The sequence below is a fragment of the Rhyacophila brunnea genome, unplaced genomic scaffold (assembly GCF_057557595.1).
Source record: "Rhyacophila brunnea isolate RB1 unplaced genomic scaffold, BYU_Rbru_1.0 scaffold_6, whole genome shotgun sequence".
Taxonomy (NCBI): Eukaryota; Metazoa; Arthropoda; class Insecta; order Trichoptera; family Rhyacophilidae; genus Rhyacophila; species Rhyacophila brunnea.
Window position 1 is genome coordinate 6,360,894 of NW_028233276.1, and position 27,121 is coordinate 6,388,014.

Sequence of the window (27,121 nt, forward strand, 5' to 3'; positions counted from 1 at the left end):
TGAATTGGACAAACATTTATTGAGATCAATAATAATTGATTTTTTCATGATAATTTTTACACAGTATAACAATAACAAAACTTCATTTTTTTTTGCTTCCTACGTGAACAGCATATGGCGTGAAAATATTGATTAATCGTTAATACTTATTTATTGTTTTCAAACATGCTCGACGTTAATCTACGTAATATTACAATAAATAAGGATTATGTTTAGAACTAATTCCGAAAAGGCACATGACACACTGTTTTGATTTTCTACATTTTTTAAATAAATAATTAATTACATTTATGGCCTATTTTTATTACAAATGGTCTGCAAAGTAAGCGTCCATTTAACTAAATCATATATTATCTGGTAATATATGACATATTAACCAAATATAACATCATGTTACAATCATTTTTTCAAGAAGATACATTAATATACCACAAGAGTTAACAAAAAACTACATAATAAGAACAGTGTAACAAAAAATGCTTTGCGACCGAAAATGTTCAAGCAAACTTCTATATAGATGTAGCTTACAAATATAAAAGTGAAGCAAAATAGATAGCTACCGGTGACTTGATATTACAGGTTCAATTATAATATAGTTATGAGATTTATTTGCCAATTTGCAGGGTGTATAAAAAGACAATATGTCACAATTAGTTCTTCGACGGTCTAATGTCAATATTCCGTATCTGACCTATATGACGAAAATGACTTTTTGATGTACTTACTAAAAACAACAAAAATACTGCCCATCGACTGCGAAATTCCCATATCTGTAGTTATTTTAACAAAAATTACAGCCATTTTTGTAATTTTCCGTATCTGAACATTGCAGAAATAAACCTGTAATAGCTCGTATCTTGCCTCTTGCCATTTCAAAATGTCACTTTCGAATTATTTAAAAGGTAAAACAGTAAGTAATATCTATAACAAACTTGGATGTTTATCTTTATATATATGTCACATTTTATTGGATGTTATCATTATATTAGGCGTTATGTGCTTTGCTTTACCACTGTTTACGTTGCGGGTTATTGGCATGCTATGTAGTTAGAACATGTGTGAACTATTAACAGTCAGATACGGGATATTAAATATTTAGTTTTTTTAGCTTCCTGCACAATTTGCAAAAAGTCTAACATTAGGCCATCGACATACACAGTCAATAATACAACACTTCGGCCTTATTATTCAATTAAAAAGTTTTGTAATATTGTTTATAACTGCATGCGAAACACGATGAATATCAAAAAGTGACATCCATTATTTGAGTTAATGAATCGGAACTGCCAACTGAATAATTCCAGTTTACGTTATCGTTCATTTGTTCAGTAAATACCTTCAAATATCATAAAGAGTCCTTCTGTATTATACATAGTATAAATTCTTTATTACTGCAACATGACGTTATAAAAGATACTAAAGCGCTAAATATATTATGGTGCATGTCGCGGACTATCACGTGACATCACAGTAAGCTGCTGCTACGGGAAAAAAGTGTGTAGTGTCATTTTTCTTGGTGTTTAAAATGTTATCAGACTGATGCTCCCATCCGGTAGTACATTTTAAGCCTTTAAACTAACATTGTCAGATAGCAAAATCCGCCAAGAACAACAACGAGGTCACCTCACGTTGTACTGCACTGCATCGACAACTGCATGACGTTTTGAACGTTTTTTTATCACTTTCACATGCCTCCACATTTTCGAATCATGTCAAAATCGCGTGTCATTTTGTTTTTAGCGGTTGCCACCATATATTTTCTATAAGAATGTTGTCTATTATCTATGGTCTGCGGGTTGGGTTACGTTCAAAATATTATTGAATTTACGGAGAGTCGTTATTAGGTTACTCGATCATTGAATACAGAGATTGTGTTCGTTCAAAATATTCTGCAAAATGACGAAACCATAGTCTAAATTCGTCGCCGTGACAGTACGTGACATGCATCTCAATTTGATCACAACTTAAATGTCTACAGGCTTTCATAAGTACGAAGTGTGCATTGATAAGTATGACTGGAGCAATAATGGATAACCACGAACAGTTTATCAAAAGATTTTTCATGAGACATCTTGTCATCGATATTCAACGGAAAGTGACAACATAATAAACGACATACTAAATTGAGTGAATTTTGCTATCAAAGGCACTGTGAACCTTAGTTTATTTAACATGGCCATAAAAATCATCAATTTTATAATACGATGAAATCTTAATAACTCGTATGATACTAAATTCTCTAACATGAATAATGGATGTACATTATTAAAGCTGACGGCTCAATGATCTCATAAGGAAACTTAATATTGATGAGTACGCTTTCATCGTTAAAAAATAACATAAGTACATCAACATGATATGTGTTGGTTTTTTTATACTTTCAATACAGTATGAAGTATGTATCTTTCGATGATTACACTACCTATTATATATGGGTGATTATTTAAATTTTTATTTTACAGTTATCTCACCATTTTAATAAGCTAAACGCTTGAAAATAATATGGTAAAATATATATTCAAAACATAAACAAACTTTTCCACAATATTAATAGCCAACTTCACTATAAAGTTTCTACATTTCATTGCATTACAACCATTGTGCTATTTGACTTTAGGCAAAATCCATAATCATATTTAAGCAACACTTGATTTTATGCCACCAAAATTGGAGACTCAGTCAGTGTAAGTGAGAAATTTGTTTATTCTCTTGTAGTAATCTCTGCATTCGGCCATTAGAGTAGATCACACCTCTTTTGGGCTCTAATCTTCACAAAGTAAATTAAATCACCGTCTTATTTTACCTTTTATTTCTGTATTACGAAACTCGTCTCAGATCAAGATAACAAAACTGTTTAAAACATTGCCGAGACTGAGACGGCTCACGTCAATATTTTGTATTAAATGTAGGCTAATAAGTGTTTAAAGCTCAATGATTACAATAATATATTGCTTAAGTCAGATAGAAACAGTCAGGAGTGTCCATCGACCGATATTATTGGCAATTATGGAAAAACTCGTTACTTATTAGGCTTTTGGATAAATAATATTTACGATTACTCTTGATTTCGAGTGACTCAATGGAAACACTTATCTGTTACAAAAGCAAAAAATGTATCAAGTAAAGGTTACATTATTATCAACAGATACTGTCACATATCGATATTCTAATGTCAATACCCCGTATCTGACCTATATGACGAAAATGACTTGTTGATGTACTAATTACAACAAAAATACTGCCCATCGACTGCGAAATTCCCATATCTGTAGTTATTTTAACAAAAAATATACAGCCATTTTAGTAAGTTCCCGTATCTGAACATTGCAGAAATAAACCTGTAATAGCCAGTATGTTGCCTCTAAGCTGTCAAGCGAGTTGCATGACGTGTGTTGAATTCAGTTTCAAAATGTCACTTTCGAATTATTTAAAAGGTGAAACAGTAAGTAATATAACAAATTTGGATGTTTATCTTTATATAATATATGTCACATTTTATTGGATGTTATTTTATATTAGGCGTTATGTGCTTTACGTTATCACTTTTTACGTTATGGGTTATTGGCATGCTATGTAGTTACAACATGTGTGAACTATTAACAGTCAGATACGGGATATTGAATATTTTTTTTTTTTAGCTTCCTGCACAATTTGTAAAAAGTCACTTACAGGATAATGGCATTAGGACATCGTTGTGCAGAATATAAAATTTTGCGGACACTGCTGAGTTTGTTTCCACATGTCTTATATTATATTATAGCACAATATTATGAAAAAGTTTGCTGACCTACGTTTATCAAAATTTAATAATAATAAAAAAAAAATACATCGGACAACAGTAAGTAAAGAAAAGGCACGAAATTTCAGCCGTTTAAACATCAAAATACTTACTTCAAAAGTGAGAAAATATACAATATACATATTAGAATATAAAATTACTGTCAATAATCATTATTAATTACTAAATACAACATACTATGTAATGTTAAAGTACTCAAATAGATATATACAATAATAACTGTGGGGTGAGCTTATGCCTCAGGTTTTATTAAAAATAAATAACTTCTTAAAAATTATTAAGAACAATTTTATGAAAATAGCATATTGCAGAGTGCAGTAGAAAATTATCAGAAGAATCTATTTTTTTTTCAATGCAAAATATGCAATTTTAATCTTGCAATCTCATTTTCCTACAAGGAGATATCACACTATGTATAAAGCTGCATTTAGACCAAGCGAGCGAATGTTTGTTCTTCCCCACTCCAGCGAAATTCTTATGCTCGCTCAACAAAAACCGTTTATGTCAAGGCCTGAGCAAAAATAAACCATAAGTGCGAGTGACAAAGTATTCGGTACCCTTATAATCTCCGCGACGTGCACTAGAGTAAGATAAAAGGTTAACAGATGTGCAGAAGATTTTGTTGTTGGCGTAGCAGCAAAATCTTAGTTTGGTTGATAGCTTGTGTCGATAAACTGCGAGTGCGTGTTGCTAAAATTGCTATTTTTGTATTATATATAAAGTTAGTGGTAAATATTTTTCGTTAATTCAGTAGTAAAGATGGTATTACGTTTCATAGGTAAGTTGATACATGTTCGTGATAATTTATTTGCAAATTATTATATATTTTTTTAATATCAAGTGAGTGTTTTTTCAAAATAACTTAAATTATGGATATCTTTACCTAATGTTTGCATTTTGACCGCTTAAAAATACTATATAACGTAAAAAAATAGAAAATTATATTTTAATTCTGAGCGTCTAGTGCGAGCACTTGGGGCGAGCACTAGCGAAATGGTCTATGGTCTCAAACATTTGTATACGAATACGTTCGCTCGCCCACAACCCAAACACACGGCATGCAGCTTCATTTAGCAATGCAATGGGTGGCGTCTAGATGTATCTATAGTCTAAGGTTAATGTCAAGAGAATTTCACTGGGATGGGGGAAGAACAAACATTCGCCCGCTTGGTTTAAATGCGGCTTTAATAATGAATGATCCGGTTCAAACTTTTACGGTCCAAGGATCGCACGGCAATCATCATCATCATTAACTTTACAATCGGATATGGATCTTAGATGATTCCCGAAGAGGTTTTGTTGAACATGTGAATATGGCACTCATAATTTGATTCATGGCTTCAGAAGCAGACGTTCAATAGTCAAAAATTTAAAGCGATTTATTTATCTATTTGGCAAAGATGTCAGTTGACCTATAAATAAATACATAATGTCGTTCCATTGATTTACGTAATAGGTGTAAGGAATAATGTCTGTTTCCGATCGAGCCGTTTGAAAGTGAATGATGCAAATTGCTCAGAGAGATTGCGTTTGCGGTATTAAAAAAATACAATTCAATTTGGTTGATTAATTCTAAAGTAAATGTAAAAATATATTATTATCCATAGAGTGGCATGATATAGAAAGATTTTCATTTTTACAAGAATATAATAGGGAAAAATAATTTTATTCTTATTTTAACACACAATCAATATTAAAATAAAATTGTTGAAATTTAATTGTAACGCATGAGAAATTTAATATAAGGTACATATTATTATTATATACATATTAATAAACATTCTGTTCAAAGGCAGAGATGAATGCTGTAATATCAAAAAAACTGTTACATATTATGATTAGCTAAGTGGGTAAAATTATTCGCACTCCTTTTAGCCAAAATTAAATTACTTGCACGACATGGAAATAGAAGATCACACTAGTAGATTAGACACTGTCATAGAAAATGACATTTAGTGGTTAAGATATAATGAGAAGTCTATATTGACTGCTTAATCTATCGTTGAACAAAATTGGTCAAGGTTCGACACAGATTATGATGGCTAGACGCAACCGCATATCTCAGGAAGTAAATTTCAGGGACGGTTCGTACATGAACACAATATGGAGGTGACGCATGCCCAACAATCTTTAAGTAAATTTTTCCAAGCGCTAACCTCCAATTCAGTGTTTGAATGAAACAGGCCGACCCGTAGTGCAAACCACCTTCTTCCAAGTTTTTTTATCTGAATTGTTGTTATCGTATAATAACATAATATATCTCTTATCCAATCATTCTTCACTGTGTACAATACAATCAAATCAAACAGAAAATAATATTTTATTGTATTAAAAGCCAACATACATCATCAGTAAAAATATTTACTGAAATAATGTATACTAAATATAACATATTATAATAATACTTAATCAATTTATTACATTTGAGCAGTAGTAGTTAATTTCCAAAACCAGTCAACTCCATAAATTATCATGTATTTAACTGATTATTAAAGCAAAACGTATTTAGCGTTGTTATAAACATTAATGAATACACGCAGACAATCTTCTTTGCACAAACAATGCTAAATGGTTGTGCATTACCTATCAGTAGCGAAGGGTGGAGGTAGGCTGTTAAGATTCGTCATAAATATGCACATTAAACTTTGTTAGTCGTACGTATGTGTTTTTATTGAAATAAGACTACAATTTACAGATGGTGTTGGTTAGTTTTTAAAAGCTTAAAGCTTTTTAAGGCTTAGTTTTTGCTAGGTTTAATTGAATTTTAAAAACTAACCAACACCATCTGGATATTTTAGTCTTATTTCAATGAGAACAAATACATATGACTGACAAAGTTTAATGTGCACCATTTATGGCGGATCTTAACAGCCTACCTCCGCCCTTCGCCGCTGTTTCCTATACTTAAAATTTAAGCTAAGTTAATCTTTGAATCGTATTAAATTCATTTATTGGAATGATTTTTGTACAAGTGTCTAATACTGAAAGACGCAAACCATTAAGGAGTTTATTAGTCACATGTTCAAAAGCCACGGTCGGGTCAAAATCACAGCAAGGACCCAATGACTATGATTCAGCACAGACACAACTGATGGATGGGGCTGAGCAACTAATGGAGTCGGGGCATATGTTATTCTGTGGGATTTTGAATGATGAAATTAAATTAAACTAAGTTTTAATACAGAATTGCCATAGAACAACTCTGAAAGGAGTTATAATCATTTTTTCTCATCAATGTCCAGAGCGGCCGGCATCTTGGATTTAAAAGGTCAGACAGGCCACCTGCCACGATTTCAAGCAAAGCACCTGGTAAACCTTAATTGTAGTACACTAGTACCTGCATAAGTAATGCATTTCAGGTAGTCATTCAAAATCACATGGACAATTATTTAATTATATATACCCCCAGACTATAGTGACCAACATCAGAAGGCTGATAAGGTGACTCCACACTGCATAGTGTGGGGTAGTATGGAGATAGATAAAAAGATGACTGAGTTTGGAAATATATAAACTGCCCATTTGTTAAGTGCCTCTTGTACATAATTTATTAATCTAATTGGGTTAAAAATATGCTTTACCTATGACAAAACTGGTGAATTTTTTAGTTTCGTGTTATTTATAAAAATATCATAAGCATTGCAAATTTGTCATAACATTTTGTTATTGACTATTTACAAAAATCTCTTATTTGGAGTATTAAGTTAAGGATTTTATAGCTTTATATATTATATCTATATAGCTAACTTGGATTGCGAATGAATGCATACAGGCAACTCAGGGTTCTAATGTTTACAAACAGTTTTCATATACGATCGTTTGACATTATAACCTGGGACTGTGCATTGAGATTTTTAATATATTGCACATGTATTGTGTGACATTTTAGTATTTTAACCATAGCAGTCGTGTATGCTCATATGACATATATGATAAAGAGCATGAGCACAAATGGTATCAGACTTGAATACTGGTTCAATTCTTGCAAACAGACGTACCTAGTGTTGCTCGACTTATACACGGCTGTAAATAAATAATACGCCAACGAATATGAAACTTTTAATATATAAATTTTTGAAATACAGTCGAACTTGGTTATTATGAGGAAAACAGAACCGACTGAATTTGTTTGTTATAAGCATTACTCGTTATATAACATTTTCCGCGCCAAGTTATATTTAAGTATAGAACATAAAAAATCTCAAAATCATTGTAAAAATCCCCGAAACAAGCATGGCATTCATAAACCACAAAAGAAGTTGTTTATTGTAATGAGCCACCGGCGCTGGTAGGTACCTACTGACTTCACAAAGCTTGGATTTTTTACATGCAATTTTAACTATATACGTGGATACTTTTTCAATGTTGTCGGCGAAAACACCAATTAGGTACATAGACACTTAACTATTGTCATAAACGTAATCCGATCCCGGCGGTATCCTGCTCAGTCGGATTTTATTGCTTAGGGTCGAAAATGTTGTTTTTAAGCGATCGACACATTAACAGTTTTGAGAAAATTTTTGACGATATTTTTGCTCGGTATACCCGATAAGTAGCTTGTTATAAAAGTGAATAAATGTATGGAGAAAATCATAAACTAAAATGTCAACAAATGTTTCTCATTACATCCGAGATCTCGCTATTTCCGTGATCGTAATAACCAAGTTCGTCTGTAAATAAATGAATTAAAAAGTGCATCGCTAATTCAGTCTGTGACACAGTCCGAATCAATAAATTCTAAATTGACAGGAGGGAACACGCATGTCCTGAGCGGCTTGTGACTATTATCGTTTCTATCTAAAATGGCAGAACGATCTTCGTAGCTGAGGACGGAAGAGTTCTGACCGTCGAGTCGGTCCGTGGACTTGACCAGAGGCTGACGGGCCAACAGAGACATTTCCGCGGTGACATTACCGTTGCGTAAATCGTCCCCGCGTATGATCCCCGCAAAACAGAGATCGCTGTCGATCGTGCTGATCTGGCGGCGGAGAGTTTTATTGATCAGTAAACTGCAAGCGTCTAAATTTGTGAGGTCAACGGACGGCCTGCGCCCGCTCCGTCTACTATCCGTGACTTGCTTCGTCGCCGAGCAAGACGGAGTGGCTAAATTATTGTCTATACTCGCATTACTGATATCACCGCCGGCGGTGTCATTCTGCGAGACGTCATTTACTAAATTAATACTACTGCTATCGTCGACAATAGTCCTTGACAAATCAATTAAATTATTATTATTTAGATTGTTAGATGACGGAGAAGATTCAGCGTCATTTAAAATATTCGTTACATTACTGGCGACATTACCATTTAAATCATCAACGTCTTGAAATAAAAGATCATTGCTCACTTCGGAACTCACCCCGATTACAGTATTATCGGTAGCATTTTCCAGAACAACCTCAAGTATTGCATTAGCATTTGAACTGGAGACGCCTGCAGCATCGATATTAGAATTGAATTCAGTTTCCATAACGTTTAAATTTTCTCTACTCATGTAAGGCGGAGGTGGTCCTAAAACTTTAGATGGCGCCGCATTTGCTATCTCTGAATACGGCGGGGGACTGACCGGTCTGCCGACAAAGTTGTTCAAATTGCCAACGATACCATCGACAATATACAGTCCCTGAAAGCTGAGATTGTATAGATCGGGCCGGTTTTCAAAATTACCACCCAGCAACCGAATTGTTCTACCATTCAGTGTGTAGGTTTCGCCGCCGTTGCTTCTCAAATCGCAGTCGGGGGTCAATTCTAAAACATTTGGAGTGTCTGGTCTCCGGCGGCCGGTGACAACTGAGCCGCTATTGTTATTCAAGCGGTCGTTGTTTAAATTGTTGGCAGCATTATTGAGCGGTTGAGGTAGACCACATTCTTCAGCACGGCGGTTCCTGGACAGTCCGTTTCTTAACCGACCTAATATGGAGGATACGAATCGTCGACGGCCGTGTCTCTCTGTATCATTCTGAATGTCTTCTGTGCCGTCGGACCGAATTTGTGCTACAGCGTCTACAGCATATGGCGGATTCAATCCGAACCTATCCAAAATTCTATCCAGAGCGTTGGCTCTCCGTATTCTCCTATCATCGGCTCGCCTCGACGGATTATAAGTTTCCGAAGGCGAATCGCTGAAACTGGCTGCCGGATATAATCGTATACTTCTAGTGCCGTCTCTGTTCGCCCAAACGTGACTCCCAGGAGAGAGGCAAGACGAATCTGAATCGGTGATGTCAACAAACGACGGGATGTCGTTTATATTTTGAGGAACGGGACGATATCTGGAATTAAATATCGCATTACTAAGAGTCCCCCCGCCAAAATCGGTAGGTCGTCTGGCCGGCGAGTCATTATTTCTGATGACATGCCTATCGATGTTGATTTGAGCATCCGAATACGTTGGTAGGCCGTTTCTGTTGGCCAATGTGGGATTGGAGTCCGGAGACACAGGACGGGATGAGATTAAGCCATCGTGGGGGTCGTTCCCGGCGAGCAGAGTGTAACTGTGATAGTCCGGAAGGATATCGGGCGAACCATGCTGCAAGGATCTCATCCTATCATAGTCGTTCATCTCGCGTGACTGTGCCCGCTCCCGGTAAATGGCGGCACGTTTTAACCGCGCTTTGCAGATGGCGGATATTAGTAGGATCACAGCAATCAGGAAAACCAACAGGCAAACTGGAAAAGATAATTAAAATAATGAAAGAAATTTTTACATTAGTATATTTTGTTAAAAATTTTATTTTTTGATGACAAATTCTATTTGCGAAAGGAAGACAGCGATAAGTCTTAAAAATCGAAAAATAAGTTAAAGGTGACGAATGAACCATAATACACATGCACAAATGAGAAAAAAGATAAGTGAAATCAACACCTCTGAATTACTAAATCCCATACAGAAACATTGGAGTTCCCATACAAAATTGTCTAAAAATTAATCTTCTTTTGGCTGTCCTGAAAAGTAACGATTTAAGACTTAACGCCTTCTTCCTTTCGCACACACAGAATTGTACAGTATTTATTATATATTGGTGGATCTCAAAACATCAAAAAATTACTAAAAGACTGTCGTTAAGAGTGGTTGTGTCTGCATGTGGCGTAGTTAATAGGAATCAAAAAAGTCCACGGTGGCCGAACGGCTTAGGCATCGGCGTATAATGTCTATGTACATATGCATGTGAATAAATAATAATGTGTTCTTAATTATATGTACATAATATGTAAGTCCATTTTATTTTCACATATCCTTTGAAACTCAGATATATTATTACAGTCGAGTTCGGTTATTACGATCACGGATATAGCGAGATCTCGGATGTAATGAGGAAACATTCGTTGACAATTTAGTTTATGATTTTCTCCATGCATTTATTCACTTTTATAACGAGCTCCTTATATCGATGCCGAGCTAAAATATCATCACAAATTTTCTTAAAACTGTTAATGTGTGGATCGTTTAAAAACATTTTGACTTGTGTGTCTAAGTACCTACCTAATTGGGGATTTCGCCGACAAGATTGAAAAAGTATCCATGCATATGGTTGAAAAAAAAATCCAAGGTTTGTGAAGTAAGTAGGAACCTACCAGCGTTCATTACAATAAACTTCTTTTGTAGTTTATGAATGCCATACTTGTTTCGGGGAAAAATTCTAATTGTGTATTTTTGTTTGAATTGTGACTTTTTGTCTTATGTGACGGCTCATTTAAAAATACCTATTCTCTGATATAACGAGTAATGCTTATAACGAGCAAATTCAGTCGGTCCCATCTTCCTCGTAAATAACCAAGTTCGACTGTATTTAAAAAACTGCACAATTTATGTTTTATTCGATTTACATGAAAATTTTCAGAATGAATTATTCACGTAAGTCGAGGACTTACCGTATTTAACTAAATAAATATACAATGTTCTTAAAAACAAATTTAAATTTTATAAAAACACAAAAAAATCCTATTTAAAACTGCTGCAGAGAGCGACGTCATGCGATAACAAAACCAATTACTGCGCGCAATACTGTGTGATCACCTATTAATCAAGCGCTAAACTTTGTTTACGAGTTGAATATGGAATAGAAATATTGTCAGTTTAATCCGAAGTCCATTAAATGAGGGGTATAAATGCAATCATGCCACTTCACACATTTAACCATTTTTTATTAACGAAAAATGTTTTATCGATGTATTGTAGATAAATAAATTCATTTTTATATATAAAATTACTCTTATCCCTGTAAGTTATTATTCGCATAATAACATTTTGAAATTCCAGCTTTAATACCGAAATATTTACAAAATTGTGATCCATAGTGGCAAGTTTGCAAGAGTGGCGTTTTTGCATATTATCAATGTGCGAAGTGTCATTAATTTTTCCTTTCACATTCCTTTTCCAATTTTCTTTGTTGGAAGATCTATTTCTTGAATTGATTTCCAACACTGGCGTTATGTTGAGTTTCATTATTCACGTATAAACAACTTTAAAGTAGGAGAAACAAGAAAAACGTTACGTCGGCGGGAATGACAGCGGCCATATTGTTTATTTACGAAATCGGCATACCGATTGGTTGAGCTTTAAACCGAATTGTAATGTGGCAATTTTGCACTTTAGCAAGTGAAACAGTGGCGAGTTTGAATTTGACTCGACTTTTCCCAGTCGTTTTCTATGATAAAGAGTCATTTTTGCATTGGTATAATGATTGTAAGTTATGCAGTTTGAAAAGGAGATTATTAATCAATAGCTAACTCAATATCCGTCATTTTTGCAAAGTGGCATGTTTGCATTTATACCTCTCAAATAGTGATCAGCAAAATCAAGGTTTTGGTGTTACTACACGCACATTTAACACAATGCTTACGGGCCCTTTTAATTAATTTTGTAATTAACGTGTTAATTTGCATTTGAAAAGTAATTAGCAAAAACACAATTTTGTGCGGCCCGTAAGCTATGGGTTAAGAAAGGGAAAAAAAATTAGTCAATCATCTCAATTTCGGGTAAAAGTATAGGGTGAATGTATAACGCAATCAGGGAATAAAGATAAATGATTGCAATAAAACCAAAAAATATTTTAGTAAATAGCATTCATCTGGACCAAATTTGTCACATATCCAATGTAATGATAGTATGTATAAATGCTAAGGAAATCATAATGAGTTACCTATGACGGTGTAAAGAGTCGTCTGCAGCAGTGGCGGCCCGCTTGGCTTTCTCCGTAAGGGTCCACCAGTTCGGTCCAACAGAAAGTCTGTTAAAAAAATAATAACAAAGTAATTAGATAAACGGATCGATCGCAATTATAATTTTAATTTTAGGGAATCCCACAGTAGGTACATATAAAAATAAGTAAAATAAAAAATGTAACTCGGTGACCCTGAAGTGCCATGTCGCCTATTTTCTAATCATTCACAACAGGAAATTATTATACTTAATATATTTTTCACATTATAGTATAGACCAGGGGTGGCGAACATATGGCACGCGAGATGATTTTGCGTGGCATGCGTTTGAAGAGAAAAAAAATACCTATAATAAATGACAGATCGCATTGCATAAAAAATAGCAGGCAAATACTCTTCAAGAATAAGCATTACGTTTAATGTAAATATTTATAATTGCATAGGTCAGACTTTGTGTGTCATATATAATATTATCACAATAACCTCATCAGGCGGTAGAGGATGCTGCGCCGCGAACCTATAATTTTGATAGATTTACGATGCTTGAGACCATTGTAGCGAGAATGCCTCATCTGTAGGCCTATTCTTAACAATTATCACTTTAGCACATTTACGATGTTACCATTGGTCCAAGTTAACACATTTGTTATTCAGGCACACTGTCAGATATTATCACTTTAGCGGCAGCTAACTTTCATATCCGGTTTAAACGGCTAACTACGGCGTGAAGTACGTACGTTATTTGCTGGTATATTATCTATGATTTTCTGACTTCGGTTAAAATCGGCCATGTTCGTGCCGCGTTCTGGTACCCGAACGGCGCGAGCTTTGTTTATATAAATGTCAAACGTCAAACGTAACCAAACTTAACCTACAATTTTGCCAGTCATGTCAATTGCATAAAATATAGATAATATACGTAGTCAATTGTCAATCGGACAAAGATTTTGACGGTAAGAATATATAATTTAAATATTACAATGTTGTTTGTGTGTATGGAACAGTAGGTATATTATTTTGTTTGGGATTATTATGCAACTATAGTACAAAACTTTTTTATATTCCAGCACGTAAAATATCAAGGCGTCATCCTGTGGAAGAAGCCGAGAGCACACCATTGCAACCCCGGCCTAGAGGTAATAGTTAAATATTGTTTGTTTCATATTTGTTTATATAAAAAATATTGAAGAAAACCTTGGTGTAGGAAAATGATTGAAAAAACACCGCAAACATACAGCTTGTCTTATATTTTTTCCATCAATGTTGCCGGCCATGAATAGGGATGTTTCCAACCTTTTATTGGAGAATAACCAGACGAAAGTACTATTATCATACATTCATTATATAATATCTATATATTTTAACTATATCAAAATAGCATTCACCTAGACTAGGTCATCATGACTGATTGACTGCATTCATACTTGCTTTACACTAATATAATATTATGTATGCAGTATGTAAACAAACAATATTTATTTAGTAAGTAAGTAGTACATACGCCTGCCATATCTATACTTAATACATGTGGCCCTCGACTTTCACACGTAATTAGTTCCTCAGAAAGTGTACATTAAAATATTATTTATCAATGGGTGTAATAAAGTTAACGGGTGTTTCTTTAGAAACTTGTTATATATATATAAATAGTCGAATACCACCCTTTTATATATTTGAGAAGGTGACAGGGAACGGAGGAGAGAGTCGCAACTGCGTGGTAGATTACAGTTTTTGCATTATCAACAAGAATCTACATTGTAAGAAATGTACGAAATAACGAATTATTTTAAAGTCGAGGGCCACCCTACTACGATATCAAAAGAGAGTATTGTATCAGGAGAAATTATGTATATGTGTTGTAAAAAAAATAATCCAAGTATAAAAAACCATTACTAACAATTTTTATTAATGTTAATATAATACAATATAATTATTATATATAAAACAGAATAAGTACATAATAGTATGTGCATTATGATAAATTTGGCATATTTCAGTCATTTGTCGATAATATATTGGATAAAAGGTTAGTTATTTATTACGCCGCATTTATTTAATTAATTATTGGCACCAAAATATCTGTTGACAATTCTCTGTTGAGCAGAATACGCCTGCCTTATCCTATTGGCATTCCAAGTGTCAGTATATACAAATTCAGATGGGACAGGGTCATCTACAAGTTAGATTCGGTATCCTGTAAAAAAAGAGATTTGTTAGCACAATACATTACATACTCAATCCAATGTCACATCTATTTAAGTACCTATTGTTTTCATTTACTTGAACTTAAATTACCTAAATTCTTGTATCACGTTGTGCAGAATACAATATGCATATATTTTTTTTATTTTTGTTGCTTTTTGTTCGCTCGTAGGCATCTAAATTTTGTTTTAAGTACACCGTTGAGTCTCTCTACCACATTCGTTGAACAGTGGGTTTCTCAACCGCATAACCTAATTTGCCTGAAATGTTTTTAGATCAGTCAATACCAAGAAAACCAAAAGGAAACAAGAGAATAACGAAGATGACCGAGAGAGAAGACGAAAGCTGCAACCGACTACATCATCTGCTTCACGTTCGTCAGCTGAATGCAGAACTAAGATTTCAATGATCACAATCTGTTTTTTGAATATGTTTTTGATTAAATAAATTTGAAACGTTATACATTGTTGTTTCATTAAATACCCACTCATAACTATGCAAAATTTTGATTTCTTTGATGTCTACGGAATACGGGTAATTGTAAAACCAAACGAAAATGTTTGTTACTGGCAGTGCCAGTGGCGAAGGGTGGAGGTAGGCTGTTAAGATCCGCCATAAATAGTGCACACTAAACTTTAAGTTAAAACTCTTTCGTTATGCAATCGTTCCATTTCCAATTTGACCAGTGATTCGTTAAATAATAAATGTCATCTCATAAGCAACAATAACGACCTCGACACGTTCGCTACCAGTCGAATTTGAATAAAAATGGGGGCCCTGAAAAGGGCCTTTTGTACGACGATAGATGGATTATTGCATGTAATCATAGACGATAAGATTTTTTTTCACGCCTTCTCAGTCTTCTTGGGCAAGAGCACGGCCTGGATATTGGGCAGCACTCCACCCTGGGCGATGGTGACGCCGGAGAGCAGCTTGTTCAGCTCCTCGTTGCGGATGGCGAGCTGCAAATGACGAGGGATGATCCTGGTCTTCTTGTTGTCCAACATTAGCTGCATCTCCTTCGTATATCATATATACGTTTGAATACAGGCTAAATTATTTGGCACATACATGTGGAACGGTGTGGAATGAGTTATTGAGCGCTGAAAACGAGCCTGTCCATTAGATACTGGTATAGTGATTGTGTTAATCGTCACCAAAATAGATGTCAACAATTCGTTGACGAGTAGCATATGCCTCCCTTAATCTATTTTGATTCCGCGTCTCATTATACACGAATTCCGATAAAAGAGGCTCATCAACAGGTTCTAGATTCGGTATCCTGAAAAAGAAAGAAAAAGAGATGTGTTAGCACATGACAGACTCAGTCCAATGTCACATCTATTTAAGTAATGTTTTCATTTACTTGAAACTTCAATAATTACCTATAATGTTGCATCATGTTATGCAGAATACAACACGCATATATTATCTTGGTTGCCTTCTCAGGTTTATAATGGAGGGCTCTATCCCCTGGAAGGCATCTAAATTTTGCTTTCAACACACCGTTCAGTCTCTCTATGACATTCCTTGTTGAGCAGTGGGCAGCCGTATAGCGAGCTTCAGGTGAATCTACCTCGGCACGTAGAATCGGAATGAGCATATATTTTTCTACCGCATACCCTGAATCACCTGAAATGTTTTTTGGATCAATCAATAACAAGAGGAAATGAAGAATGACGAAGGACAATGAACAATGACAATCTGTTAATTTTAATATGTTTTCTGTCGTGGTGAATGCTTAAAGATGAAGTAGGTAGGTATTTACATGTGCTGTTGTCAAACTGAGTAAATGTATCTTACCCATGATGTTATCTTGCGCTGTCATAAAGTAGGGTTAAGTATAGCTACTACATGTCGAAGTAATTTGTGATTTTAATTACCTGAATTTGGACAGGAATTCCTTTGGGTATGCCTCTCATCAACACGGAGTCCAATTTGGTCACTATCTCGATCACTATTTCTTTCGACAGTCTGTACAATTGTAGAATGTAGATGGATAATAAAATTGATAAAACAATATTACGACAGTTATTTGACATCCGCGAAACGAACATTTATTAGTAATAGTATCTATGATTCTAACCATAGAATCCGTAGAACCGAACCACAAATTGTGGTTTGAAACTTTGCATATTATCTTGCATCTCAATTTTCAATATTTAAAATTGACATATTTTCTCTCGTTCTCGCAGTAGCACGGCACATCGAGGTGCCGCTAACTTTGACAGGGATATCGGTTAACTTTCTTACGCAAATGACCGCGAGAATAGCAAATGTGTTAATTTTGATAATTTTATCATAATTAGCCGTTTTAACCTTTTAACACATACGTTTGGATATGTTAGAATAGCCCCGCTGATAGAGCAATTCTCATGTCAATTTGTGCGATAAGAACCAAAATAATTAATACATTTACAAAAAATTTCATTTCTACCCACAAAAAATGACTGTAGCAAATAAGAAACAAAAACTTGGTGAAGCTAGTATTAGTAATTCTGGCAGACAGTTTTAAAATAGGTGGACCGAAATGTATGGCGTAATTGAAAAAAGTGATAGAGCTATTAGGCATGTGAGCTATGTTCTGTGAGTGGTATCTAGAACATCATCATTTTTTTAATAGGATTTTAAAAAACTATTTTTTCCTTATGAAAAACTGCTCGGCACGTCAGACAGTTGAAAAATAATATTTGGGAATTTTTGGCACGCGTACATAAAAAGGTTCGCCAACCCAGGTCCAGACTCTAGATGCGCAAATAGGTACATACTAAATACCAGGGGCGAAGAGTGGAGGTTGGCTGTTAAGATCTGACATAAATAGTGCACACTAAACTTTGACAGTCAAACGTATTTATATACGTTTTATAACTTTTGACTATTTTGCACTTTTTACTACACTGACACACCTCTTTACCTGATTATCTCGCATAAAATTAGATCAAATGATATTTAATAATATATATGTAGTAATAAGTAAATGAATAGATAATATATGTAAAAAATATATTTTTAGAATTATATTACATCATTGTCATTCTAGAGCCAGAGTGCAAAGTTATGAAGTGGCAACTCTAGATAGTGTTTGCTAGTTTTTAATATTCAATTAAACCCTGCCTTATCCATTCCCATAGTCAAAAATATTTGTTTATGTATAAAATATCTAAAATTTTATTATGCCATTAAACCATACATAATTTTAAATATTTTATAGATAGAAGAATTTTTTTTATCGATTATGGTTTGGCTTAGGCAGGGCTTAATGAATTTAAAAAAAACTAAGCAACACTTTCTTAATTCAATGAAAACAAATAAGTACGACTGAAAAAGTGTGAAATATTTTTGTCAGATCGCCCATAGCATACCTACTTAAACTATTATGGTTTGGTTAGGCAGACTTAAATTGAATTTTAAAACCAGCACCATCTACAAATTGTATTCTTGTTCAATGAAAACAAATAATATGACTGACAAAGTTTAGTGTGTACTATTTATGTTGAATCATAACAGCCTACCTCCACTTCTCGCCACTACTAAATACTATGACCACTCTCCATTCTATATTGCATCATATCACCACTGTAGAAGTTTGATATGTGTTACCACTGTGGTAATCGTCGAGGTGTCGTAGGTTATGGTGTTGAGGATGATGATGAAGAAGTCGAAGATGGATGCAGGAACGAGTTTTTATTTGCGGTGTAACGGTCGGTACAATAGTATAAATAAACTTACAGTACATATACTGAGATAGTAACGAGCCAGGTACTTAGATTCGAGTGACATTTCTTTTCACTTCGATGAATTATTATTTGGAATTTATCATAATATCTAAACAATATAATTTAGTAAATAATTATTTGATCGAGTCAGCGAATAAATGGTGTTTACGTCAATGGACATAAGAGTAGCTTAGTAATTTATTCTTGTAGTCATATAATTTGATACCATAAAAAATAGATATTTAATTTTTAATTTGATATCTCTATATAAGTATATTTAAATGATGAAACACAGTCCCTGGTGAGATCACTGACACCACATGCTAGCATCAATTTCCTTTGTCAACAAGGAACATTTTGATTTACTTTAAAAGTAAGAAGTCAAATCGTTTGCATCCAGATTTTGCTAGTGTATAATGCAATGATATGAAATAAGTATGTCGTATTGGTCAAGTCCACATAGGTGTTTTGGAAGGAGAATATCTCATTGTTTGTTCTAATTATTATTATTCATAGTATCAATGGTACACCAGAAACTAAAAGTTACAATAAATTAACAGACCAAAGTAATTCACTGAAAACATAATATTATGTCACATAATCTTTCCAGGTTCATTTAGTTGGTTGGATCGCAGGTTGTGCACCACTGTTCTAATCTAATAGTATATTCAGTTAATATGTAAAAGACAATCATTCATTATACATAATATATTTTGTAATTACCATCCGTTGTCGAACAGCAAGAATGAGGAAGGCATCCTGGTTTCCCGTAGCAGCACCATTCTCTTGGTATACATCTCCCGTCACTGCACTGTATCTTGCCTGTGAATAATCACAACGATTAATGTAACATTATGTGACGTTTTAGTGGCACCATATTCTACCACTGATCAGTTTTATAATTTGAAAAGCGTGCCGTGACACAAAAGAGATTCGGAAGCAGTGATCTAAGCTATCGCCAGTGAAGCATTGGATTGAGATTTTCCAGCAAGGCACAAAAAAAACTTATTACTCTTTTTTTACCTTCACATGGATTAGGTCCGCAGATTTCCGGAGATTCATCTCTGGCGGGAAAACTGCAGTCCGGCTTGCCATCACAGACGAAAGTGAACGCCACACATAATGGTAGAGTTTCCTTCTTCCTGAGCTTTTCGATGTCACTGGCGCAAGGAAGCATGGCACGACCACAGTACGGCAAAGAAGAAACTGGAATAAGAAATTTATCTAATCATCATAGGATAGTGTGATATCGATCCTGTAACAATTCCAGGAACAAGAGACTCATCGACTGATGCATCAATATTTTCCAGATATATTGATAAGGATCAATTAACATATATAAATATTTACGAAAAAAAAAACAATCTATGTTTGCGAACAAGGATTTTTGATTTTCATAAACTTTAAAATAAAGTACAGAAATCTGGTGAAACCTGAAGATAGTATCCAAATTATTTTGTCTGATTGATTCTTTCAGTTTTCTAGTTGCCCGTTGATATATTTCTTCAATGTTTGCTCATGTCATACTCGTGGGACGCCTCTTAGAAACAGTTCACGATTAATCAATGTACTGCTTGGAGATCTTAGCATATCGGTACTGTGATGGCAGACAGGTATAACTGCAGTTTTTCACTTTTTAAGTTTTCTTCCGTAATAAATGTTCCAAATTGTACACTCTTAGTTGTGGCAAAATATTAGAGTTGCAACTTTATTGGTCACAAAGTAATATCTGACCAAATGAGAAAAAATGTTGATATGGGAAAAATATATACATATCTGCTTAAAATACAAGATAACAATAAAACTTCAATCTTTGTAAAATAAATGATTAATGGTTTGTGTTGGGATGTTAATTTCACTTTTTTTGATATAAAATACTTCAATAGATCTTATAAACCACTGGTTCCCAACCTTTTTCGGGTGGCGACCCCATTTTATAAAAGCCATGTGACCCGCAACCCCGATGCAATTGAAAAAGGCATTTTTAATAAGGTAATTAAAAAAACAATGAAAATAGTTTTTTTAGTATAATTTTATTTTAAATTATGTTTAATAATTAATTTAATGCGATGGTTGAAATTGCATTGTCATAAACCAGCCTCAAAATCTGCAGGTGAGTTTTTGTTAACGCCAACCTCATGTCATTCTCAACATTTAATTTATTTCTTTCTTTTGTTTTTAAAGGAAGAAGAGTTGAAAATCCACTCTTGCAGAGATATGTAGACACAGATATGGAACTAAAACTCGAAAGGCAAGTATCATCACATTTGGGTATGAATGATACATTCCACACCAGAATTATGTGAGCAATTTTTCATTAAACAAATTATGTGCCGAGGAATCATTCCGTACATCCAAGAATTCATCTTGTAATTCATCGGGAATGCTGGCTACATCAAGGGAAGCAGATAATGGATTTCGTGTCAATGTAGTTTCTTCTTCTTTCAGCTCAGGAAAGTAACGCTGAAAGCCCCATTTTGACCCAAGCATAGATGGTGCACCATCCATACAAACCCCACAGACAAAACGTCTGCTTTAATCCTCCAGTCACAAAAAACATATTTATCTTCTCTATAACATCTTCACTTTTTGTAGTAGTTTCACGACTGTATAAGTTGGCGACCCCACAGAAAACCCGTCGCGACCCATAGGTTGGAAACCCATGTTATAAACTATCTTGTCAGACTGATTTCAAAACTTTGTTTTTGCTCTCCTATAAAATTGTGTAAACAGCAGTTATAACCGTTTGCCATCTCAGTACTGATATTATTCAGTGATGCGCTATATTTGTTTATTGAATCCTAAAAATAACTGCATATTTAACGGAAAACTACCACTTCTGCCGACAATGACTTTTAACCGAACGGTGAGAATATAGCGCCGCCGCTATGGTACACTGTCAAACAGTTACAAATTTTCTTATTGTTCAATGAAAGGAAAACCGTGACAAAAATGAACTGGGTCTCACAGGATTGAGTGGATTCTCTGTTACTTTTTGGTCTCACTTCTCGTTGCGAATAATAACTTTTATATTGACCTGTGGTTTTAACTGCTACATGGGTTAGCACCTTTAGCCAAGGGCTAACCATGTCCACGCACGTGTAAGTTCCCGCATCTTTCGACTCCAGATAAGGAATCGACAGCCAAGCCGTGTTGCCTTCGATCCATGTTGTTCTACTTCTGGAAAGGATATAATATGCATTATAATATGTAATATGAAATATTTGTTTAATCTATGGGATTGATAAGAGGACAGGGTAGGGGTACATAGATTGACTCCAATGATAAAGACAGAATGGTGCGTGATAAAATATCACTTATACCCTGTTTATATTTTCATCATAAAATATAATGATTACAGACAATGTTATGAAATGTGACAATTTAAATAATAAGATGCGTTTCTAGGAAATTGCAGAATCGATCTTACGCAGATGTTACCAACAGAAGTGATTTGATGAGATTATTCTTAATGGTTGCTTGCTATACCGTTTATATAGTGTATTTTCACAAAGGAAACTGTCGTCAAGTACCAAGTTAGCGTCAGACGAATGCCCGTTAAGCGTGTATGATTGTTACCCAATTGTACCTTGCTTGGGGTCAACATTGGTAAGCAATATTTGTTACTTGTATGAAATCGATCCGATCATCGTCTTTCGCAATGCATGAGAAAGCGCTTGCTTAGCGTTAATCGCATTGTTTCGTAAATTGTAAATTTTACATTGTTACGAAAAACAGAAATAATATTTAATATAGAATCAGCCGTATTTGATTTCCTAATATTAACAATAAGCGAGACATGGCATCTGCATAATTACAATGTATTTGACTTCTCGTACGACTGTAGACTACAATGGGTTTACATATTTTGAAGTACTTAAAAAGTCTAGGGTTTTTACAATGTATGCTTTACTTAAATAGATTAACGAGATTCATGATGTGAGCCTACAAATCTATTATCGATTCAATTACCGTCATTTTCCGACCATGTCCGATCCTAATAGGATCATATGGGTGTCCACAGAGTCCACTATCGAGCGGAATTTAAATTTTTTAAATTTATTATTTTTATTACAAATTAGCTGCACTATGAATTAATACACTATTTTAACTTCCCTTTTATATATATATAAAGAAAATTTATATAAAGTGAATTTGTTCCATTTACGATATTAGAAATTTGGCACCTGAAGTTGGCTGTTTTGTATGAAGATTGATAACGCATTTATTTATAAGTTTAGGAGTTGGAAATTTTATGTGAGCATAGAAAATTTGCATTATAACAAAATGCCATCAAAAACTCATTTTTGGTCAAAAGTGGAGTTGGAGTGCTGGTTTGCAGATCAAAATCACATTGACAAATTCAACGTGTTGCAGTCAAAACGACTGTGTATAGTAGCGTTGCAGACGCGATGTCTCCTAGTGCACAGCAATTAGGCAGGGTGAATGTGATTATTGTTACAGTTGATATTGTTCTACTGAACTTACATCAAGCTCATTGCGACACTCCATGTTCAAATCTCGGTGGAACATGTGATTTTACAATAAGCTTTTTAGATATTTAAAATATATTTATCATGATTCACTCAACAAACAAACAAATTACCAAATGCACACACACAACCATTATGCTATCTCAGCCATTGGGAGAGTGACAATTTTAATGTAAGTATTCGTTTATTATTAATTATCAGACAAAAGATAACACAACTAGTCCATCTTTTATTTAAGACATTATATAGTGGGAATACTCAGGTCGTTTCCTAAGTGAATTTCTTACCTATTTACATCATCTCTGGGCAAGACCCAACCGAGATTATCGACTCTGTGATCTCTACGATCTCCATCCAACGAGTTGTCCTGGTCCAGATAATAGCATGACAGCGTAAGATTATCCGATATTCTCTTTACGATGACTCCATTCGGCTCAGTCTCGTCTGTCGACTTTACCAGCAGCGTGTCTTTGTGGATGCCGGACCCTATCTCGGCATTCCCTGCAAAATGATTTTCACTTTTTGTAAATATTTACTATGGTGTTTGAGTGGGTATCCAACCATTTTATTACAAGGATCAATTGCTAACGTATTAGCTTAACGTCTTAACCCATTGAATCCATGCTCTGTGAGCTAGGACTCCACTAACATACATGTATTTAGTTTTTGCTTGCAGTCACATTTCCTTGGTAGCTCTTCCAGTACAGTAAATATCTGTTTTAGGGCTGGTTCCGATCTTATAATATCATTGGCCATACAGTGACCATAAATCGGCGTACTGAATTAGCCGGTTCTATGACTTTGGTGAGTTTTCTCGCTCTATGAGCTCCGTGATAGACAGGAGTTATCTTGTCTGACTTTAACCTAAAATTACTAGCCACTGTTGATTGATTTGCATAATGTATACAAAATTAAACAAACAGTGACACCTGTTTGATTAATTATGAAATACTAAGCCACAAATTATCGGTATTACAGCGATTGTAGTGAGAGCTTCGCTCTACATTCAACGTGAGTTGTTAAAAATCTGCGAATATCTTGCGACGCTCTTTAGAGTTAAATCCTCTGACCTAAACTTGACTATATGAATGAATTTTATCTACATATAAAGCGTCCAAAAAACCTCGATATTATTCTATTGTATTGTTTCTTGGCATTTAAGACAGTCCTTGAGTTTTCCATCATATATTTATGTACTAAACAATTAATTATTGATGTAAACTAAACTAACCTCCAGCAAAATGGTGACAGACTAATTGCTTTAGAGTCAATAATTTCGGACAGCGGACAATCAATAATATTGTATTGTTTTGTAAATAAATGTTTATCAAACAAACAGAAAAGAAGTACAATATATATTTAGGCAAGTCAGACTTTGCTTATCTTGTTAACGCGCAAAACGAAAAATATTTACCACTGACGAAATTAAAGTGATTTCGATAGATTACGAATTACTTATTAGTGTAGACAAAGTATGAACAATAACAGCTTACCTGCTGATAGATTATAAATAACTAATATAAATGAAAATAGTTTTATTTGGTACATTATTTTTCAATTACTACATGTTTTGACGGATAAGTGTTACGCCATGTTGCTTGTATATTCTGTATTTTTTTTTATCTTCGACAAATTTATATGGCCGATATGTTATTTTCTGTAAATATGTTTTTATTTATCATGAAAATAACGACTGGTTACCATTTGTTCTACTTCCATACATTATTTTTATATATTTTACTTGATCAGAAAAGATATGTAAACATTGTTATTTTAGAAATAAATGTGAATTTATCACCAAAAAGGTTCGATATTAGAGATTATATTTTTTAACAGGCAACACAAAAATATACAAAACTAAAGCAGGGAACTGCTGAATATTTTATAAAATTCATACATTTAGTATTGTTACGGTGAAATTAGTACAGATGGCAGTTTCTATCACTATTGCGGATTAATTGCATCGCTTTCACTCTAGAGAAAGTTTCACGCGCGCAAAAGGAACACCAATATATTTGGCATCTCATTTCCCATCCCTTTTTATACTGGTGTTGCCCGATTGGCAACACGGAATCTCTTGGAATAACAAAGCAACATTCTATCTGTATTTTCAGACCACTCCATCGCCGATAATCTTCTAAGAATAAAAATAAAGATTTTCAGTCGAAATTGTAAATTAGAAGAGACACATACATATTTATGATTTAGAGAGAAAAATCAATAAAAAAAGTAATTATTATACTATTCGGGGAGTCAATTAGCCCGGGCTATGAACTACCAGACGTGACGTATTTAATGCGAGACTGGATGGTCGCGCTACCTGCTAGATAGATGGTGATAGATGGCATTTATAATAATTTTGCGACATCATCGTCACCGAGCTGTGCGCTTAGCCGAAAAAGTTAATATTACACGCCAGATCGCTGTGAAATGTCATTGATTATGCGAAATATTTTCAACAGTCAATGTACCTTTGTAGAATGTAATATTATAATGTAATTGTAATATTATATAATACTAATGATATTAATATAAATGGAATATAATATACCTAATATTAATACAACGGTAAAAATAATCAAGATGTGGAGCATGCATACTAACAATTCCAGTTCTTTTTAGGCTAATTGTTAAACAAACGTCAAAGGACATAATATTTAAAAAAATCAGTGGCATGGCGCTTGTGTAACGGGTGTTCACTTGTAATTTACACAACCACTTTATAAACAGAATTGAATTTTTATCAAGAAAAAACCTTGCAAATTGGGTTTCTATAATTTCCTGCCTTATTCAAGTGATACAAGTCAATTCAAAATACATAGTTAATGAAATGACATATTATAGCCATAATAATAATTTTATTATATCTATGGCTTGTATTTTTTAAGACATGGCCTCTACAAAATTCTTCTAGTCCGCAAAAAAAAATCAATGGTCGGGGAACTACATGACACATAAATATCATGAATGAATTATTATTGTTGTGATTTTTGAAAAAATGTAATTTCTCAAATTCTATTTTTTGGACTTTTATTATAATTCGAATTATGGGTCTTTTTTTAAAATTAACAAACAACAAAATAACAATAATCAAAATTATACATGGGTGATGTGAAGAATAGTCGCGCCGCGGCAATAGATATTTTTATTTATGTAAAAGGTAGGTGATAGTGGGTTTTGAAAATAAGGATTCACATACAATTTAAAATTTCAGACCTAAATTTAGTAAGTCGGGTGTGCTGAAAGTGGGTGGACGTGCGCGGAGTTTGTGTGAAAATACTTCGATAAAAATACGTACGGTTCCGCGAACCGATCGATATTAAATTGTAAATACGTCAATTAAAATCGATAGCACGCGATTTCGCTTTCGGGTGTGTGATTTAATACAGAAATTCTGTTTTAAGCCGAGGATATCTCCGGTGTTTTGTGACAAGTTCTGTACCCGTATTTTCTACGACATTTTTTCGCTGCACAAATCGATTTCAGAATAAACGTCAAACTATTACGGTATAACATAAATAAAATATACTCTGTCTTGTATAATGACAGATTGTGGTAAATATATAAAAATCATCAATCAAAATTACACATGATGATATGAAAATGCCGTATCGTCAACTGCCGTATTTTCGCAGCATTGCAATATAGGGGATGGAAATTTTTTTAGGCCTACCATGCTGTTATGTGGAATAGAAAAGGATTTTTAAAAAATCTCGACGTCATGATTATCTTATTATTTGTTATTTTTA

General features: G+C 34.1%; 3 protein-coding genes and 1 long non-coding RNA gene across 5 annotated transcripts in view; 2 read left to right on the plus strand and 2 right to left on the minus strand.

Moving 5' to 3' along the window:
• LOC147065161 (uncharacterized) lies at window positions 1–24,996 on the minus strand. Its single transcript, XM_085956645.1, has 7 exons — window positions 24,866–24,996; window positions 23,660–23,873; window positions 21,917–22,059; window positions 19,903–20,085; window positions 19,603–19,701; window positions 12,943–13,029; window positions 1–10,468 (listed from the first exon to the last, which is right to left on the minus strand). Exons 1-7 carry the CDS (start codon window positions 24,918–24,920, stop codon window positions 8,505–8,507), a joined length of 2,745 nt encoding a protein of 914 aa, XP_085812771.1. The 5' UTR covers window positions 24,921–24,996; the 3' UTR covers window positions 1–8,504.
• LOC147065162 (uncharacterized) lies at window positions 13,838–15,623 on the plus strand. The gene is made up of 3 exons (XR_015071763.1): window positions 13,838–13,914; window positions 14,029–14,097; window positions 15,439–15,623. It is a non-coding gene; the product is annotated as an uncharacterized LOC147065162 (long non-coding RNA).
• On the minus strand, window positions 15,327–17,496 carry LOC147065163 (histone H2A-like). Its single transcript, XM_085956646.1, has 2 exons — window positions 16,549–17,496; window positions 15,327–16,445 (listed from the first exon to the last, which is right to left on the minus strand). The coding sequence occupies exon 2, from the start codon at window positions 16,177–16,179 to the stop codon at window positions 16,009–16,011; it is 171 nt and encodes a 56-aa protein (XP_085812772.1). The 5' UTR covers window positions 16,180–16,445; window positions 16,549–17,496; the 3' UTR covers window positions 15,327–16,008.
• A 1,599-nt stretch (window positions 24,997–26,595) lies between the features above and the next one.
• The window catches only part of inaE (inactivation no afterpotential E), a 175,381-nt gene continuing 174,855 nt past the window's right edge, over window positions 26,596–27,121 (plus strand). The window contains exon 1 of one of the 2 annotated variants that reach the window (XM_085956831.1): window positions 26,596–26,805. The gene's annotated coding sequence lies outside the window, so the exon portion shown is untranslated. Of the gene's footprint in view, window positions 26,880–27,121 lie in introns of both variants that reach the window. The other variant, XM_085956830.1, reaches the window with a different exon arrangement.